Raw genomic sequence first — 16,285 nt, 5'->3', positions numbered from 1 at the left:
GAGGATGCCTGCTGCCAACAGCACCTTCCACTTATTTCTGAACTAGCCAGCAAGACAGTGTCTCTCCACTGGCTTTGGTAGGCTGTTGTTGAAAGGGCTCAAAGCAGAACTGTGCAGATTAAAATAAGGGCAAGGTTCTGAACAGTCTACACAGCCTAGCTGAACCTATTAGCTCCCATTCTGACCCTGCACTGCTCCTTCCATTGGCCCTCTAGTGACATGTATTGTTAGACCTGTCTCCCCTGGCCTATGTGAAGCCTCTCAGAATACAACCTTGAGAAAGAAGAAGGGAAGTGGTGGCACTGGGTCCCTTAACCTCTGTAGCCCTGACTAATACCCATAAGTTCTATGTTGCCAAGTGCCACAATGACACATGGAATAACCCTCCCCCTAAACTCAGCTACTTGGCTCAGGGACCCTCTTTGGGCTCAGCTCTAAACATGTATCCCAAATTCTCTGCTGGAGCGAATGGGAGCCCAGGCACATTCGTGGTGATGGCAGAGGCCCACTGCAAACAACCAAAGCAGGCAAGGCCTCTCTGAATCCACACGCTGCCACCCCCATGTCATTCTGTGAGCCAAAGGAAGTTCCTGTTATCTGAATTTCCCTTTGTTGAGAGAACTCAAATGAGGCAGTATACATGACAGATGGGGACCTGGAAAGGTGGCTCAGGGGTTAGGAGCACTGGTTGTTCTTCCAGGGGATCTAATGCTGTCTTCTGGCCTCCGCAGGCACCAGGCATGCACATGATGCAGATATACATGCAGGCAAAATACCTTTACACGTAAAATAGTAACTTTTAGAAAGGAATCAGGTAGGGTTCATTATAAAGGGAAACACTCTTAGCGTGAGTAGGCAGTGACCATAGGGACTGTTGTAGCAACCCACATTTTACACAGGCTTCATGCTACTCCTGATGCCTCCCCAGAAGGGGGTTGTCCTGTCCTGCCTTTCCAGATGATGAGCAGGCCCATTTGAGTAACTCCAAAGGGAGGAGACAGTGGTCTTTGTTCTTTACCAGAAAGCCTTCCTGGATAGGAATCTTTTAAATCTTACAAGGTTAGATCCCCCTCTACCCAGTCCCACATCTGTCACTCTCTCAGACAGAGTCTTGATGTGTGGTCATCTGGCCTGGACCCACCTGCCTGCTTCACAGTGCTGAACTAGCAGATAGGTGTCTATTAATGACTCTTAACACTTGAGAAGGCCAAGTCTCCTCCACCTAGGGCCAGAGACTCAGCTCAGGTCCCATTCTCCTAGCCAATGTTCAAGATCCCCAGGTGCAGGTCCTGGTGAGGAAAGCACCCAGTGACCTTCCAGCCTGCTAATTCCTAACTCTGTAGCCACAGATTCGGGAGACAGGAAGTGTCTTCTGCCCTGGGTGGGGGAGGGGAGGGCAGAGGGAATAGATAGAGCCCGGGAAAGCTGAGCAGCAGCCGTGCTGTTCTCACGGCTTCCTCACGGGTGGTTGTGAAGTCTCCACAGGCAGTGTGTGTGCACAGCAGTTCTGCATAAGCTGTAAGCTGCTTGAATGTGCAAGGTGGTGGCAATGGTGCATGCAACCCTGTGACTCCCCAAGAGCCTTTGAGACCACAGTGTTCCTGCCCTTGCTCTGCATTCTTAACTCTGAAGTCAAGTGAGCCCTCCTGGATGAGGAGTGGAACCAAAGAACCTGTGAATTACCCAGTACTTTGCCTGTAGCTGTCAAGAGTCCCAGTCTCTCTTCATGTGCCGGAAGCACAGTCAGCTGTGCCCCTCAGACAGAGAGCAGAAGGAAGGAGAGAGCTTGAGTACCAGTGTCTCTTTTCCCTCTCCTGGATTGCTTAGTAGGCCTGACAGCCACAGATCACAGACAATTAAGTACAAATGCAAAAAATTAAACTTTAAGCTGGGTGGGGTGGAATGCCGTGATTACATGAGATTATTCATGTAATCTCAGCACTGAGCTGAGAGCGGTGTTAATCCTGAGATTCAAGGGAGTAAAAACAGTTCCACCATGGGGGCAAATTTAAGATCAGTTTTTATTAAAGTTTAAATACTAACCAAGATGGACTTTGGTCAGGATCATTCCTTGAAACATTCAGCTTTGTCAGGACTATTCCCTGAAACATTCAGCTAGGTGGCCCCAAAGCACATGTTGTCAGGGTTTATAAAGACAAAACCCATAGGCTACCATACTTTCCCATGAGGCTTGGCTATTATTTTTCAATAACTAGAATTCCAAGAATCCCAGGAAGTTACCTGCTCCTCGGGCAGGTGAGGATTACAGATTAATTTACGGTATAACAAAGAAGATCGTGGGTCCAGTATGCTTCCACCATGCCTCTCTGTTTATTTCCTTTAAAAAAAAAAAAAAAGGGAAAGAAAAGAAATTTAAAAAAACACACAATAATGAGGACTCTGAGAGAGACTTACACGGATCTAATCTACATGGGAAATAGAAAAAGACAAGATCTCCTGAGTAAATTGGGAGCATGGGGACCTTGCAGGAGGATTGAAGGGGGGAGGGGGAGGCAGGAGAGCAGAGAAAAATGTAGATCTCAATAAAAAAAAAAAACACAAGCAGATCATGAGATCAAGGCAACTTGAGCTACACAGCAAGATCCAAATAAAACACTTAAGGGCCTGAGTTCTTGTGATTCAGTCAGTATTGACATGAGTTTTAAGCATCTGTATTAACTTCACAGACCTGTAAAGTATAACTCCATCCAGGTCTAGTCCCTCGGCCAACCAGTATTCTCAAAGAACCATAACCCTCTCCCAGATAGACACTGGTTCAGGGACTTGCTCCCTCATCCCTCAGTTAAGAAAATAGGAAATTACAACTCTAGCCGAAGAACACAGGCTATAACACACACACACACACACACACACACACACACACAATTCCTGTGCAAAAGCCCCATTTTTCAGACAGTTGGAAGGAGAGCAGCTCTGGGGAAGGGAGGGGTAGAGAGCTGAGTGACCATGGGGTTTGTTGTGCTAGAACTTTCATGAGGCAAATAGCTTCAAAGGAAAATGAAGCCCAACACCGTAGGCTCCCAGGAGCCCACATCTCTGGAGCAGGCAGGGACTGAGTATAATCTTGGCATGGACCTGCTGTCCTGGTAGAGACTACATCAGAAGCTCCAAGGTCTCAGAGCAGTGTGTCCCTCTGTCCTTGCAGGCAGACTCCAAGATGGTGTGTGATGTGGTGAGCCGTATGGAAGACACTGAACCCTTCTCTGCAGAACTGCTTTCTGCCATGATGCGACTCTGGGGTGACTCAGGGATCCAGGAGTGCTTCAACCGATCTCGGGAGTATCAGCTCAACGATTCTGCCAAATAGTAAGTGCCCAGGCGGGCTGGGGGCTGGAGCGCCGTGTGGGATGGGGAGGATTCCGACTAAGATACAAACCTAGGTTAATGCCATCAAGGAGGGGACAAGAAGGGCCTTACATCTTGTGCCCAGAATGAGGAAAAGTCCAGGGAAGGAAGAAAGCAAATAGACAATCACACAGGCAGTTTCTGGAGAGCAGGAACCTGGTCCACCTCTCTGGGACCACATCTGTCCCCACCAGAAAGGTTCCAGGCTAGCAGGTAGGATTTGTTTCTTCTAGAAAGCTCCAGGACACAAGTATGAATCAAGAACCATTATGGAACACACCTTTAATCCCAGCATTCAGGAAACAGAAGCAAGTGGATCCTTGTGAATCAAAGGCCAATCTGTTCTACTGAGAAAATTCTAGGCCATCCAAGGCTACATAGACAAATCCTATCTCAAAACACAGTCACAAAAATATAAAGACAAGTACCAACAACAAAAATATACATAAAAATATACATGCGTGCTGGGCGGTGGTGGCACATGCCTTTAATCCCAGCACTCGGGAGGCAGAGGCAGGCGGTTCGAGGCTAGCCTGGTCTACAAGAGCTAATTCCAGGACAGGCTCTAGAAACTACAGGGAAACCCTGTCTCGAAAAACCAATGTGTGTGTGTGTGTGTGTGTGTGTGTGTGTGTGTGTGTGTGTGCATAAAACAGCTCATATGCTGCCATATTATTCTATTTTTAAGAAAACAATAGACTTGGGGCTGAGGTTTGGCTTGAGTACCTGCTTAGCACACACTAGGCCCTGGACAGTATTTAGTGTCACCAAAGTAGACTTCTTAAATATGTGTGAAAATCCCATAGTGAAATCCATTACTTTGTGTTTTTTAAGAACTTTCTTTGCTTTGTTTTATTTTGTGAGGCAGGGTCATATTTAAGTCAAACTCACTACGTAGGTGATGATGACCTTGAATCTTAGTTCATCCTGACTCCACCTCCCAAGTGCTGATGTCACCAACACCCAGCTTTCTTCAGCTTTAAAGTTTAAAAAAAAAACAAGAAATAAGTAGTTCTCAGTCAAGAAATAGAATAAGCAAGTACAAGCTTCAGTGTTGTGCTGTGACTAGATAAGAGGAAGAAACGAGGGAGTGTAGGGCAGAGAAGATGAAGAGAAATGAGATTGGTAAGAGCCACAGCTGAGGAAGTGTCTCGGGCCCTTCCTGGGACACTAAGGTGACAAACCTGCTGAACTTTGCCACTTTCTCCCAGGTGGGTGGCTCTAGAGTCCCGGAATGGATAGCAACATTGGGGTGTATCTTTTTTAAAAATTATTTATTTATTTATTTATTTATTTATTATGTATACGATATTCTGTCTGCGTGCATTCCTGCAGGCCAGAAGAGGGCACCAGATCTCATTACAGATGGTTGTGAGCCACCATGTGGTTGCTGGGAATTGAACTCAGGACCTTTGGAAGAGCAGGCAATGCTCTTAACCTCTGAGCCATCTCTCCAGCCCTGGGGTGTATCTTGGCACTGAAGAGTGCCCTTAGTTTTTGTAATCTGGTACCCAGGCTTTCAAGAAGAGCCTGCAGTGGGGGAGCTGCAGGCTTTTACCCACTGTCTAAGGATGTGTGTGTGCTGGCCTCATCTGACTCAGCTGGGACCTGATTCTGGAGGCATTTGTCATTGTTTGCAGTAGGGGGTGGTGTTGCAGTCACCCAGTGGGTAGAGGTCAAAGGAAATGCTAGATATCCTGCACTGAACAGGTCAGCCCCCAAATCACAGAACCAACAACAGTAGCCCAAAACATCAGTGGGGCTGAGATTAATAAACCACGGTCTCTGGGCAAGATGATAGACACCTGTAATCCTAGTGCTCAGGAGACGGAGGCAGTGGCAAGTTTGAGGCTAGCCTGGGATTTATAGTGGGATAAAAACTGCAGTCTACATTATACTAGCCTAGCCAACTGGACCCAGCACTCACTAATGGCATGTGGGGCTTTCATTGGCTAGGAGGGCAGCTAACAAAACTAGGGACCAGAGTAAGGCCTCTTACTTACCTTCTCAGTCTTGCTGTTTCTCACACCTGGGTGGGGTTGTGCATAGGCAGATGCCTAAGGTAAGTCATGGCCACAGACAGGTAGTGGCCGCCCAGGCCACCAATCTATATGAGCTCTCAGGGACACCTTGATGAGCAGAAATCCAAACTCCCTGTGCACGCTCAGATCACAGGCCTGAGAATGGCTGCCCGGAGACCAGATGGAGCACCTCCCAATCAGCTCCCTCCTGGGTGGCCAGGGAAGCTAGCACTTCACTGTTCCTCCCCCCTCCCCCGCTGGGCCCCAGAGGGCCTCCTGGCCCCAGTCTGTCTTCTGGAAGTCCATCATATGTTTCTCTCAAGTTGTCCCCATTTCAGTAATACTACAATGAGTCCCTTGCAAAGATATCTCAACAGCGGACCAGGATATCAAATGAACAGCAGTGTAGTGGCCACCATCGGCCACACCCCCCACACCCCCCGCCTCACCACCTGTCCGCTCTCTTCCGCTGTTTCCACTAACTCGTCCTATACTGCTCAGTATTTCCTGACCCTTTCCTTGAAATATGGAGTTCAGCTCAACTCACCTTCCTCCTTCCCACACTCTGCCGCCACCCCCAGTTTTCTGTTGGTCTCAGTTTTCATTCTTCCTGTGCTCACTGTTAGAATTTGAGTATTTGCAATTACCTGTCCCTCCACTCCTTTTGAATTTTACTCTCTGGCTCCCCTTTGCCACCTTCTAATTTTGCCCAGTGGAATGGTGTTCTCCTAGTCATGCCTCCTGTACTGCCTCTCTGAGAGAAAGCCAATAGGTGCAGGCAGAAGAACCATGAGTGTCACTTTGCCTGTCTCATCTTGAGATGGGCTCTCGCTGTGTATCCACGTTTACCTGGAACTTCCTGGAACTTGTTTTATAGAAGACTGGCCTCAGACCTCTCCATCCTTGTGCCTTGCCCTTTTGAGTACTGTGATTACAGGTACATGCACCACACCTTGCTTTCATAAGTGCTATTTTTGGTCTAGAGTTATGTTCTTTTAGGAGTTAAACTGGTCCTGATAGGGCTGTGAAATTGTACCCCTGTGGAAAGAACCATTAACATCCTAAAACCCCAATTGATTACCATACCACCCCACCCCTACCCTGCTCCAACCATGCCCCTGTGGATCCCAAGCCAGAGGGAAAGGGACCGACCAATCAGTTGCTGTGCCTCTGCCCTGGTCTTCGCTCGCTTGCCTGCTACAACACTTCTTCACCTTAGTGAGGCCATCCACATCAGTCATCAATCAAGAAAATTCCACACAGACTTGCCTACAGGCCAGTCTCATGAAGGCATTTTCTTAACTAAGATTCCCTCTTCCCAGATAAGTCTAGGTTTGTGTCCAGGTGAAAAATCCCAACCAGCATACATGGTTAGGGATGCCTTGGTGAGACTCAGCAAGCACAAAGTGAGACCAGGGCCCGGCTTGTGTGTTCAGAGAACATGGCCCAGCTGGGGTAGGAACAGCGAGACAAAGGGTTCCCCAGGCCTGGTGTACAGCACCATCAAGGATATTGGCCTGAAAGAAGAGGCCGTTGGTAGTTGTGGAGGAGGAACGTCAGGCACAGAGGACTGAAAGCAAAACCTTCCAGATACACTCAGTCGTTCTAGAAGGAACCTGTCAGGTGGACCCAACACCACTGACCTACTCTGCTCCCTCAGCACCTTCCCCATCTTCCCTTCCATTGAGAGCACTTGGGGAACTCTAATTCCAAAGATCTGGGTTCTAGGAAGCCCCTACCACTGCTCAGCCGAGATGGACCCCTTGGTCCCTGCTGACAAGAACATCAAATGGGAAGAGGCACAGAGACCTTGGTAAACAAGAGGATGTATAGAACGGTAGACAGAGACTCAGAGCACCATAGAGCAATAAGAAGATTCTGGAGCATGGGACTTACCTATATTGATGGAATATGAATACATGTAAAGAATGGAACTGGGGACTGGAGAGATGACTCAGCAGTTAAAAGCACTAGCTGAATCCAGAAGACATGGGTTTAATTCCCAGTACTTGCATGGAAGCTCACAGCTGTCTGTAACTCCAGTTCCAGGGCTTCTGAAACGCTCTTCTGGCCCCTGTGGTACACAGACATACATTCAGACAAAACACCCATACATGTAATATAAAAGTAAAATATATATAATTTTTTAAGAGAATAGATCATACCTGTTGACCATTATTATTTTCAAATGAAGATATAACAGAATTGTGCTGTGATGCTGGCAGTCTCATTAGCAAGTCTCAGCCCAGGGTAGCTGGGTCTACATGCCTTGCTGCTTTGAGTCTGAATTTGAGGACCGTAGAGACTAAGACCCTCAAGTGTTCCTTTGATTGTCCCCACATTGACTAAGTGCTCCACAGTCAACCTTGCAAAAGGTATGGCGGATGCTGGATTCCAGAGATTGTGAGCAGGGCCCAGGTTCATGGACTCTTGTATGTTGTCACCCCCAGCTACCTGGACAGCCTGGATCGGATTGGAGCCGCTGACTACCAGCCCACTGAGCAGGACATCCTCCGAACCAGGGTCAAAACCACCGGCATCGTAGAAACCCACTTCACATTCAAGAACCTCCACTTCAGGTGAGGCCTAAGGAGATGGGACCTGCTGACAGGCCCTAGCGCTGGGCCTGGTGATGCGGCAGAGAGATGGGGGAATGTCCATGCCCTGATTCACCTCATCTGGATAGTCATGTGGTGTCTTGCCTCGAGGATCACCCTCATTTCATCAGACAAGTAGATATCAGAAGAAGCCCATCTGAGAACTTGTTTCCTGCTGAGGTTAAGGGCTAACAACAGCAGGTGCTTTACTTCATAGCCCCTGGAAGGGGACAGGGTGGGTAAGCCTGCACCAGGTGAGGAGACCCAAGCATCAGTACAGTCTCAAAGCCAGAGAGGCTGAGAGGGCAGCTCCCCTCTCGCATTACGGAGAACCTACAGAAGTGGGGTTTTCCCAGACGCAGAACATACGTGGGATCCAGGGGCTCTGAGTGCCAAAGAACAGGAGCCTGAACTGGCCTGCCAGGTTCCTGGAGCCCTACTGGAGGATTTTGTCTCCCAAGAGACACGGCCTAAGGCCTAGTGACCCCTGGGCTGTCTTCCAAGTGTGGTTTCTTGATATCAGGTGAATCTAGAAGAGAGGCCAAAGGTGGGGCAGGTCTTTGAGTCACTGTATTTGCACAAATTCAGTCCTGGGACAGGTCTCAGGGGTAATGAAAGCCGCCCTCAGGACCCAGGGGTAGCAGTGGCTCGTCTGTCAGTCTGTTGGTGCTCAGAATGAGATACAGCATCCCCACTGCTCAGCATTCTCCCGACTAGATAACAGGTATCCCCGCCCTCATAGCTTTCCTTGACTTTCTACAGGCTGTTTGACGTTGGGGGCCAGCGATCTGAACGCAAGAAGTGGATCCACTGCTTCGAGGATGTCACGGCCATCATCTTCTGTGTCGCACTCAGCGGCTATGACCAGGTGCTCCACGAGGACGAAACCACGGTGAGTGACCTGAAGGGAACGCTGGCCACAGAGCCAGCCAACATTCAGAGCTCTCGGACCTCACAGATGGCCTCTCGCAGGCACCCTCACACGGTCTGTGTTGTCAAGGCAGATGCTCGTCATGCCAGTACAACAGAGGCAGCTGGGGGCTCCCAGTGAAGTTTGTATTCAAATGTGCTGCGGATAACTTATCAACGCAGGGTCTGACCAGTAAGCACCTTGTTAGTAAACAGTGGAGTCACACAGGGCTAATAGACCAGAAAAAAATTAAGCAAATCCTACAAAGCCAGACAGCAGCCAAGCAAGAGCGTGTGCGCAACTGGAAAGGCAGCCTTAGCTTCTTCTGCCCTTCCTGGGATTCTGGCCTGCTGGAGAGCTGTGGGGCTACCTGGCCAAGAGGGGCACCAAGAAACAGGCATACTGGGAGTGTCAAGCGTGGGTTCTCTATGTCATTCTCAGCCTCTAAGACCTGCCACCTGGCTTGAGAGGGTCCTTGTCAGCCATCCCCTTGGCCTCATCCTGTCTCTGCTGCTCATTGGTATGAGCTCAATTCAGGCAGCACCCTTTCTGGCTGGGTTCCTGTCGCCTGGAAAGTGGGGACAATAATACCACCTGCTTTGTCTAAGGCCATGAAAGCGTTTTTTGCTTAACAGTGCCTGGCCAGCCAGTATAGTATTGCCCTGAGCGAGGTACATCCACTGAACTTTTCCCATTTGGAGTTTCAGCCCTCAAGTCTGTGGGCCTATCCACAAAGCCTAGAAAGGGACCAGGCCTCAAGGATATCCTACTGGGTCATGGGAGACAAGCCCACTTCTGAGAGTGGGGTTCATGGCTGTGGACTCACACTTTGGCATCTGCCTTCCTATCTGGAATAGGAGTGCTTCACCCTGAGCCTTTGGGATCAGCACCAAGGGTCAGAAGAGGGGCCTGTGGTTGTGCTGTCCTTGAACAAGGCCTGTCTACCTTAGGAATCCAATTTGTTTCCCAGTCCCAGTCCCGTCATTACTGTTGTCTATGGAGGGGGTGGATGAGCTCTTGGGGTGTGTGCTGAGAGAGGGTACAGTGCTGGTAGTGGAGGACCCGTCGTCCTGAGTAGTTCACACTGAATGATGAAACTTTTGGCAGATGGAAGCCAAGCTGCTGGTAGGAGGGGTGGTCCAGGCTCTTCTTGTGATGGCTGGGGTTCAGAGCTGTCACTCTCGGTGACTGTGGCAGACAGTGGTCTAGTCCCAAGCCCCAGTACGGGGTGGGGAAAACATGGCCTAGAACACTCTTGAACTCCAGACTCTATGACTACCCGAAGCCCAGGACATTCTCCTGTTAGTGCATCCATCAGAATGACTGGCCCAGTACACTCTTCCCCACTATGGGTGCCTCTGTGTTATGAGAGCCATTGTGCCTACTCCCTGTGGCCTGTCTGTTCTGCAAGTAGATGCTACATCACATGGAAAAGAATCAAGGAGGTGGAGGCTGGATGGTGAGAGCATGGTCTCTCCTTTGAACCTGCCCTGCCAGAGCAAAGGCCCAGGACCATCAGCAGTGGGGCCAGACCCTCAGTAATCTCCAGAGCACAGCATAGCTCTGGGAATGTCCAGTGGGTACCAAGCCCTGTGGCCTCAGGTCTCCAAGTGGGGGTGGCTCCCTACCTGCTTCCCCTTAACTCCTCACTAGCCTTGCTCCTATGCACCTAGACACTTTCCCTCCAGTGTCCTTCCTAACCTTACTGCTCTCTTAGCCTTTCCCCTGCCTCCAGCTCATTCCCCATTTCCCTTGCTTTTCTCCACAAAAGCTGGAGGCAAGAACTCTGAGGAAGGATAAACAAATGGGCCAAAGTCAGAAATGAGCTCTTCCTAGAGTTCTCCCTCCCCGGGCCTGGCCACCCAACAACCAGAGGAAAGCACCAAACCTCTAGGGAACAGGGGCTGCCTTCCAACTTGCCAGCAGCCCACAGCAGTGGCTCCTAGCTATAGTGACAGTCAAACCATACTAGCAGTTGTCGGTGTGTGGGGGGCATGTGTGTGAACTGAACAGCTTGGGAGTCAGATGGATTCAGCCCAAGACCTGGCATCACTCCTGCCACCTACGTGATCATGCGTAATCGCCACACCTTGCTCAGGCATGGGCGGGGGGGCGGGGGGGTGATGGGCTAAGAGCTGAAATAGCGTTCTGCTCCTCTGTCCAGATGTTGTAGCCAGAGGACTGGTGGTAGAGTTTGGATGTTCTATCCTAGAGAGGCAAGATGTAGGCACCAATGACCCAGTCCTTGGTCCTCAGTCTTCCCCTCTAGCCAGCTCTGCACTTCCCTCCCTGGCCTGGGGAGGAAAATTGGGGCTACAGAGACAAAGATGTCTGGAGACAGCTCCTGGAGCTAGGCCAGGAAGGCCCTGCAGCTAGTGGCTGCCCAACACCGGACCAGCCACCCTGCCCGCTGCACCCTGGGACCCCACGGGCTCATCTTGTCCTCGTACCTGCTCTCAGCACCACTCAGCTGGGCCACAGGCTGCCACAACTTCACCACTACTGCCACCAGCACCTGCAAGGCCTTTTCTTACCAAAGCAAGGCCAAAACCATGGGCAGATTCTGAGAGACCCTCCAAGCCCGGCAGGTATGAAGCACCTCCCTCTGATCAAACATGAGCTAAGAGTTGAAAGCAGCAGGTTCTCAGGGCTCCGCTGGGTGACTTTGCTGTGAATACCAGCCCCAGGCCTATGCTCCATGCTGGCTTCGGAGCTGGGGCCATCCTCTCCACACAGCCTTCCATCCATCCCAGCTGCAGCGCCTGCCCGTCACAAGGCAGCTGAGGCCTGTATAGGTGCCTCGCATAGCTGCCCTGCACTTCCTGGGTCTGAGACTGATTGGATCAATTTTTCAGGGTTTCTTTTTCCTCCTCTACTGGGTTTTTAGCTTCCTCTCGGTTTCAATCTGTTTTGCTGAGTTTCTTCTTGGGGTTCTCCAGGCCCCTCTTCTGAGAAACCAGCCCCAACTCCCAGCTTTCCCAGAGAAAGCTTCCCTCAGCCCGGGCATAGCCCAATCAACCAACAAAGTCACCCAAACAACCAAGGCCACAGCAACATCACCCCTGAGACGCTGTCCCCCTGGCATCTGCTTCCAACTCTGGATTAATTCGAGGACCTCAGTCCTCGGTTAATGTTATCCGACGGAATGTGTGCACCCTCCTGACCTCGCTGGCAAAAATGAATGAGACCATGGTAGAGAAGTCTGCATGATCCAGTTTCGTGTAGACATATTGGATGGTGGTTGCACTCCTGCCCTCTATGTGCATGGTGCATGTCCTCTCCAGGGACTGCAGCCTCTGCAGTGACCTCAGTGCCCCGCCCAGGCCAGCTCTCTCTGGAAGGGACAGCACTCCTGATCCACCCCAGCTCCACCCAAACCTGCCTGTGTGTGGAATGAAGCAGGGACATGTCCTGTTTGTCCTCGTGGGCCCTCTGCCTCTGTCCCCAATATTGCATTAAGAGCATTGGTGGCCCATCCCTCTGCTTGTCTTGCTATGTCATAGCCACAGTAGGTCAGGGTGTTGGGTACCACCAGCCCTCACCTGCCTCTCCACTCTGTTGCAGAACCGCATGCATGAATCCCTGAAGCTTTTTGACAGCATTTGCAACAACAAGTGGTTCACAGACACATCCATCATCCTGTTTCTCAACAAGAAGGACATATTTGAGGAGAAGATCACGAAGTCCCCATTGACCATCTGCTTTCCTGAATACACAGGTAGAACCCTTCGCATTCCACACAGCCCCTTGCAGCTGTGGGCAGCCAAGGAGACAGGTCTGTCTGGGCCTTTACTGTGCTTCAGTGCACCCAGCTCAGCCTGCAGAATCCACCCCAAGGAACTGTACTAAGCCAGCTGTGATAAGAAGACCTGGGCAGCTGGGTCCTGGAGCCCTGGCTTGTTTCAGCTCAGTCTCCAGTGTAATAGTAACCACCCTAGGGAGCTCCAGGCCATGGCCCCACAGGCGAGCAGCATAGCTTTCTACATCCCGCCCTTCGTTTCTCACAATCAGACTGGTCTGTAGGCAAGAACCCCAAGAGCTTTTAGCTGAGGAGAACGGACTTCGCCCCTCACCATCCAGCCAGACTCTTCTCCAGCTGTAAGATGGCCTCTGATACACCCTGAGGGCTGGTCACCAACATCAGCAGGAAGAGCCCCTAACTGAGAGGACACTAGCCTTACTTCCAGCCCTGGCTCAGCAAACAGCTGTGGTCTGTAGATGCTCGTAGCCAGGCTGTGGTCTATGCACTTATGCCTGAGGTGGCTGGGCCTCTCCCTTCAGATGTGCCACCCCCAGTTCTGCACTGTGGCTCCAGTTCCAGTTCTCTTCATGTTCCTCCCTTAGCAAATGGTCCCAGTCTGGTCTAGACTCGCCTTGAGTTCTTAGAAGATGGGGTGGGGGTGGGGGGACATGGAGGGTTTCCATGCAGAGTTTGAGTTCTGCCTTTCTATCCTTCTCCAAGCCAGTGCTTTCTCCCTGAACTTACCAGGGAACCAGATCACTATGAGCAAGTCAGTTTTCAGCTGTGCTATGAGGGAACAGAGGGCAGCATCGAGGAGAAGGGGAGGAGCCCACAGAGGCTCACAGATGCCAGGCAGAATGCATGGTCCTCCTACCTTACCTGCAGTTTAAAGCGGGTTCTGGCCCTCTCTGCAGACTCATGGGCACATAGAGAGGCAATACCTGCTTAAAAGCAGTGCTTTCTGTCCCACCTGCAGCTGGTGGCAAGACAGAATTTGCATCTGGAGATAGTAGGCCTGTGGGGAGAAAACAGCAGCTTCACAGGCAGCCCCCACCTCAGTTAGCCAGTCACTGAGATGGCGGTGTCTGTGGCTTCCTAGGGAGATCGCTGCTCTAGGTTCCAACCCCCAGCTGGAGTTGAGCTCTAAAGCTTCCCACTCCATATATAGGCCTGTTGCTTCTAGTGGTCCTGAGGAGGATTCTGGCACCTGCTCCATAGCCACTGGCCTAAATGACTCGATGGCCAGCCCAGGGATTCCGTGCTGAGCGACTCCAGGGTACCTCCATCAGCTGACTCCCCTCACCGACTGTTTCATCTTGCAGGCCCCAGTGCCTTCCCAGAAGCTGTGGCTCACATCCAGGGGCAGTATGAGAGTAAGAATAAATCAGCTCACAAGGAAATCTACACCCATGTCACCTGTGCCACGGACACCAACAACATCCAGTTTGTCTTTGATGCTGTGACGGACGTCATCATCGCCAAAAATCTGCGGGGCTGTGGACTCTACTGAGCCCTGGCCTCCTGCCCAGCCTGCTGCTCACTTCTCCCCTGGTCCAGAGCTCTGCCACCACTAGGATGCTCTGTGCACTGAAGAAAATCCCAGAGGCTGTCCCTGGGGGAGGAGGCGGCATCCTTTGAGCAGCCCCACCCTACCCCACTCTGGCTGCATGACACATGGGAACAGGGTTGGGCAGAGGTGTGGAGCACCACGCACAAGGCCAGGAAATGCTTCCCACCACCTGGATGTTGCTCGCCGGCCAACCATGTCTCTTTAGGTGTTTTACTCTGAGCCTGAGTGAGCAACGCTGCCATCTGGTTCAGAATGGTCATTTCCTGTCCTGTATCTGTGCCTCCTATTCAAAGTCCTGTGTCTCTTTTTCACCTAGGTGATAGGGTGGCTTGCAGGATGGCCCTGTGACAGGTGCTGGCTGATACGGGGACAGTAGATGCCATCTCTCAGCTTTCCTTAGGGTCTGTTTGGTAGAGGGCAGTTCTGTCGCCAAACACCAACACATAATCAAGCCACTTTTGGGGTGCAAAGACTCAGACGTTGGGGAGGGCTTTCCTCATTCACCTTGGATCTTGGCCCTTCTCTGCCTTGCCCTTAGAATCCCCAGAAAACTCAGCCCTGACTCCCATGAACCTGGGATTATTCCTTAAGACTGGGCAGTTACAAAAGAGCCTTGGTGGGGAAACAACACCTGTGCCCTAGAAGTTAGGGTGGGGAGGAGAATGGAGGGGGCAGGCAGCTCTTTCCTGCACAGGTTGATTTAAGTCCTGAAAGAGCTATCTGCTGGTTCTGCTCATACAGGCTCAGCTGCCCTTTTCTTCAAGTCTCAGCCAGAGTAAGCAAGCTTGGGACTGGAAGCTCTTCAGGCAAGCACAGGAGACTGAGCCCTGAAGCCAGTGTCCTGCTTTTCTCCACCTTGGTCAGGAAGGCAGGAAACCCTTGGTATATTCCTGCTCTCGGGGCAGAAAGCAAGCGATGAGCCAACAGCACCCTGGAGTGTGAGCTTAGGAGGAGTACAAATGAACTCAGACATACACCCGCCCCCTAGGGGGAAAGAGCCCTAGGAGCCCAGGGAGGGACTTTACTGCAGAAGTTCCTAAGAAAAGGGGGTGGAATGGTTTTGGCAGCCCTAGCCTTGGCTGACTTCGGACAGTCAGCTGCTCCGATGGCCGGTGGTTGAGACAGTGTGCTCCTGGCACTGGCTGTACCTAGGGATGCCAGTGTGTCCACAGAGCAGTGGGGAGAGATCTAACCTAGAAGGGTCTCTGCCCTCCTCAAGCCCTATGTTCTGACCTCCACTCTGAACAGTGCTCAGCCCCAGGCCAGGCAGGACCCTGGCTCTCTTTCCCAGTCCCCCTGGCCATGCCAACCGCTCTGGGCTTGTTGGTTCCAACAAGAACAGATCTCTGGGTGGTCCAGGAGACACGGGAACCTTCCCCAGAGCCAAATGCTTGCAGGGGTGATCCTCTAGGAAGCTCACCCCAGTTTGACTGCCTTGCCACTCCCCCTCAACCCACATTGTCTACACCACCATCGTTTGAGAACCTTGTGCCAGGAACTGGGAGGTAGCAGAGAATAGACTTCTGGAGCCCACAGTCTCGGCGACCTGATGTGGTGGCTAAGGCCGATTAAGTCATTGGCCCCACTGTGTGTGGCCACCTGTGTCCCCAGACTAATCCCAAATTTAAAAACACCTGCAATCAAGGGATGTTGGCCCAGCTCCATCTTTTAAGACCACTTCCGGGGAGATAGAAGTCACCATTCCTATGACCACAACGTTCCCACTTCCCGAGCAACCCCCTCAGATCATTGCAGGGCAGTAGCCAGAGCCCTCACGGGGCCAGGGCCAGCCTAGACCCCGGCTCCTGTTCGTGTCTTGCACTGCTCTCGGCCCCCCCCACTCTGGCCATCCCAGAGAGAGCGGTCTTAGGCTGTCTACTGTAGGCCTTCAAGAACACGGTCTGCAGGGAAAGTGTCCCCCTCTCATCTGTGTTATCACCAGCGGTTCTACCATGGGGGGGGGGGGAGGAAATGTGGATAATAGATGAGGCGTGGCTCCGTCGTGGCTCTGGGTGTGGGGGAAGCGTTGTAAGTGGCCAGACCAGGGCAGTGTCTCTTATCTGTAGTGGTCATGCCAGT

General features: G+C 51.4%; 1 protein-coding gene across 3 annotated transcripts in view; it reads left to right on the top strand.

The window, feature by feature from the left end:
* Gnao1 (G protein subunit alpha o1) overlaps positions 1 to 16,285 on the top strand; it is a 147,610-nt gene that overhangs the window by 121,861 nt on the left and 9,464 nt on the right. For 2 of the 3 annotated variants that reach the window (XM_038313242.1, XM_038313241.1), the window contains exons 4-6: positions 3,167 to 3,327; positions 7,838 to 7,966; positions 8,747 to 8,876. In XM_038313242.1, the coding sequence (XP_038169170.1) occupies positions 3,167 to 3,327; positions 7,838 to 7,966; positions 8,747 to 8,876 (420 nt within the window). Of the gene's footprint in view, positions 1 to 3,166; positions 3,328 to 7,837; positions 7,967 to 8,746; positions 8,877 to 12,458; positions 12,613 to 13,958; positions 15,085 to 16,285 lie in introns of those variants that run through there. The other variant, XM_038313240.2, reaches the window with a different exon arrangement.

This window comes from Arvicola amphibius, chromosome 15 (assembly GCF_903992535.2).
Source record: "Arvicola amphibius chromosome 15, mArvAmp1.2, whole genome shotgun sequence".
Classification (NCBI taxonomy): Eukaryota; Metazoa; Chordata; class Mammalia; order Rodentia; family Cricetidae; genus Arvicola; species Arvicola amphibius.
This window is presented reverse-complemented; position numbering and strand designations above follow the sequence as displayed.